The sequence below is a fragment of the Akebia trifoliata genome, chromosome 12 (genome assembly GCF_017979445.1).
Source record: "Akebia trifoliata isolate Shusen 1 chromosome 12, ASM1797944v1, whole genome shotgun sequence".
NCBI classification, from domain to species: domain Eukaryota; kingdom Viridiplantae; phylum Streptophyta; class Magnoliopsida; order Ranunculales; family Lardizabalaceae; genus Akebia; species Akebia trifoliata.
The window spans coordinates 34,844,182-34,847,738 of record NC_141386.1 but is presented as its reverse complement, the minus strand read 5'-3'; the positions used below and the strand labels follow the sequence as shown (position 1 = coordinate 34,847,738).

General features: G+C 37.2%; 1 protein-coding gene across 1 annotated transcript; it reads right to left on the bottom strand.

The window, feature by feature from the left end:
* Positions 1-237: 237 nt before the first annotated feature.
* Positions 238-3,557, bottom strand: LOC147389848 (heat shock protein 83). The gene is made up of 3 exons (XM_086418969.1): positions 3,117-3,557; positions 2,725-3,005; positions 238-2,044 (listed from the first exon to the last, which is right to left on the bottom strand). The coding sequence occupies exons 1-3, from the start codon at positions 3,394-3,396 to the stop codon at positions 491-493; spliced, it is 2,115 nt and encodes a 704-aa protein (XP_086275095.1). The 5' UTR covers positions 3,397-3,557; the 3' UTR covers positions 238-490.

The following is a 3,557-nucleotide window of genomic DNA, read 5'->3' as shown; positions in this document are numbered from 1 at the left end:
TTGCAACAAAGTAATGAATTAATTTAATCTATTTGCCCCCCTTATACTTTTAGACTTGGTTAAGAACACTGATCACATCTTCCATTTCTCAATTACTTGAACCACATCTGTATGTTTTCCAAATATATAATCTAAAAACAAGAAATTTGCTTTTTTGTTTTCTAAAAAAAAAAATCATAATTAATGTAGAAGAAAACACAAACAAAGCCAAATGTTTGGCTTGAATAAGCAAAACTGTTTGGATTGAAAAAGAAAACGTTTATTATAAGATGGATGATTACAGGGGTATGTTGCAGATGACTAGAGAGATGCTACAGCAAACCTGCAGCAGCAAACACATATAAAGACTCCAACCAAAAAAACTAAAAAAAAAAAAACACAGAAAAATAATGTTACTAAGAACAGAACATTAAAAAACAAAAACACACTCCCATTTCTTGCTAACACACATCCACAGCCCACAATTAACCAAAAAATCTTTCTTTCCACTTCAGTCGACCTCCTCCATCTTGCTCTCCTCATTCCCATCTTCCTCCAAAGCTGGCATGTCAGCATCTTCACCTCTCCCTTCTTCCTCCTCTTCAATGCTCAAACCCAATTTCAACATCCTATTAATTCTAGCTGCAAAGGTGTTTGGGTCCTCGAGGCTGAACCCAGAAGTCAAAAGGGCAGTGTCATAAAGCAGCAGCACCAAATCCTTCACTGACTTGTCGTTCTTATCAGCTTCAGCTCTCTTCCTCAACTCCTCCATGATTCCATTATCAGGGTTTATCTCCATTGTTTTCTTACTAGACATGTAAGAACTCATGCTGCTGTCTCTCAAAGCCTGAGCTTTCATGATTCTCTCCATGTTAGCAGTCCACCCGTACTCACCTGTTACCAAACAACAGGGAGAATCGACGATTCTGTCCGAGACAACCACCTTCTCCACTTTATCTCCCAAAATGTCTTTAATGGTTTTGCACAGATTTTCAAAAGATTTCTTTTTCTCCTCCTTTTTCTTCTTCTCTTCCTCTGTCTCTTCTTCGAGTTTCAACCCTTCTTTAGTTGCGGAGACGAGTTTCTTCCCATCATACTCCTTCAATTGGCCAACGGCGTACTCATCAATAGCGTCAACCATGAAGAGAACTTCATACCCTCTCTTCTTCAGCCTCTCTAAGAAAGGAGAGTTCTCAACTGCTTTCTTGCTCTCACCAGTGATGTAGTAGATGTCCTTCTGGCCCTCTTTCATTCTTGTAACGTAGTCCTTCAAGCTTGTCATCTCATCCCCACTTTTCGTGGAGTGGTATCGAAGCAAATCAGCCAGCTTAGCCCTGTTCTGGCTGTCTTCATGGATACCCAATTTTAGATTCTTCGAAAATGCCTCATAAAACTTGTTGTAATCCTCTTTGTTCTCGGCAATCTCCATAAACATTTCGATACACTTCTTCACAAGATTCTTCCTTATCACCTTCAGAATCTTATTCTGTTGGAGGGTCTCACGAGAAATGTTGAGTGGGAGATCATCAGAATCAACAACACCCTTTACGAATCCAAGATACTCTGGTATGAGTTCTTCGCAATTGTCCATAATGAACACCCTTCTGACATAAAGCTTGATGTTGTTCATCTTCTTCCTTGTATCAAAGAGATCAAAAGGAGCCCTCTTTGGAACGAAGAGGATAGCTTTAAACTCGAGCTGCCCTTCAACAGAGAAGTGCTTGACAGCGAGATGTTCCTCCCAATCATTCGTCAAGCTCTTGTAGAATGCAGCGTACTCTTCCTTTGTGATCTCCTCTGGTTTTCGCAACCAAATGGGTTTCTGCTTGTTAATGAGCTCCCACTCGTGTGACACCTCCTTGATCTTCTTCTTCTTGGACTTCTTCTCTTTCTCCTCATCGACATCTTCAACATCACCCTCTTCTTCCTTCTTGGTTTCTTCATCTTCGTCGTCACTTATCTCCTTCTCTGAAGTCTTCTCAGTCCAGAGGTAGATAGGATAGCTGATGAACTCTGAGTGCTTCTTCACCAATTCCTTTATTTTCCTCTCTTCCAAATATTCCAACTGCAAAAAAATTGCATCTTTACATCAGAAACTCAAATTCAAACCAATTTTTTTTTTTAAATTGAAGTGCAAATGTGAATTCATAACAATTACATCTTTACATCGGAATCTTAAATTCAACCCAATTTTTTTAAAAATTTACTGAAAAATCAATTGAAATGGAAATGCGAATTCATAAAAATTGCATCTTTACATCAGAAGAAACTGAAATTCAAAACAATTTTTTTCAAATTAACTGAATCATTAATTGAAATGGACATTCGAATTCATAAAATTTGCATCTTTACATCAGAAGAAACTGAAATTCAAAACATTTTTTTTTTCAAATTAACTGAATCGTTAATTGAAATGGCCATTCGAATTCATAAAAATTGCATCTTTACATCAGAAGAAACTGAAATTCAAAACATTTTTTTTTTCAAATTAACTGAATCGTTAATTGAAATGGACACTCGAATTCATAAAAATTGCATCTTTACATCAGAAGAAACTGAAATTCAAAACATTTTTTTTTATCAAATTAACTGAATCGTTAATTGAAATGGACATTCGAATTCATAAAAATTGCATCTTTACATCAGAATCTCAAATTAAAACCATTTTTTTTTTTTTTCAAACCGAATATATATATATATATATATATATATATATATATATATTGAATGGAATGCGATTCTCACCTGATCTTCCTTGAGGAAGAGAGTAATCTTGGTTCCTCTGCCCAATGGTTCTCCGTTGACGTCTCTGGTAACTGTGAAAGATCCACCAGCTTGGGACTCCCAAATGTACTGTTCATCATCGTTGTGCTTCGTCGTCACGATAACCTTCTCTGCGACGAGGTAGGCCGAGTAGAACCCAACACCGAATTGCCCAATCATGCTAACATCAGCTCCAGCCTGCAAGGCCTCCATAAATTCCTTGGTTCCAGACCTTGCAATTGTTCCCAAATTGTTCACCAAATCTACACAAAAAACGTTCAAAAATCAATCAAAATCCCAAATCCCATAACAAAAGTTTAAGATTCTATCATAAATTAAAAAAGATTTTTTATTTTTTTTCTCTAAATACTTACCAGCTTTGGTCATTCCAATTCCACTATCGATGATGGAAAGAGTCTTGTTAACTTTATCAGGAACAATCCTAATGAAGAGCTCTGGTTGAGCTTCAAGTTTGCTCTTATCAGTTAAGCCTTCGAACCGAATCTTATCCAACGCATCAGACGAATTGCTGATGAGTTCTCGAAGGAAGATCTCTTTATTGCTGTAGAAGGTGTTGATAATCAAGCTGAGAAGTTGGTTGATCTCAGCTTGAAAAGCGAAAGTTTCTGCATCTCCCATGTGAACATCCGCCATTGTTGATATCTGAAGACGACGACGCTTTAAACACTAATACAGAATTTTGCAGAGCGAGAAAATTTTAGGTTTTTTTGTGTGCTTCTTCTGGTTCGCGATTTCGTTGAAGATGGGAGAAGAAGAGAGAATATTTATAGAAGAGAGGGGCAGTTCTGGAGTGT

Excerpts from the sequence above, each read along its gene's own strand:
- LOC147389848 (XM_086418969.1), bottom strand. The coding sequence starts at position 3,396 with ATGGCGGATGTTCACATGGGAGATGCAGAAACTTTCGCTTTTCAAGCT. Across the intron at positions 3,006-3,116 it reads AATTGGAATGACCAAAGCTG|ATTTGGTGAACAATTTGGGA; the intron begins GTAAGTATTTAG and ends TTTTTTGTGTAG. Across the intron at positions 2,045-2,724 it reads TCTTCCTCAAGGAAGATCAG|TTGGAATATTTGGAAGAGAG; the intron begins GTGAGAATCGCA and ends ATTTTTTTGCAG.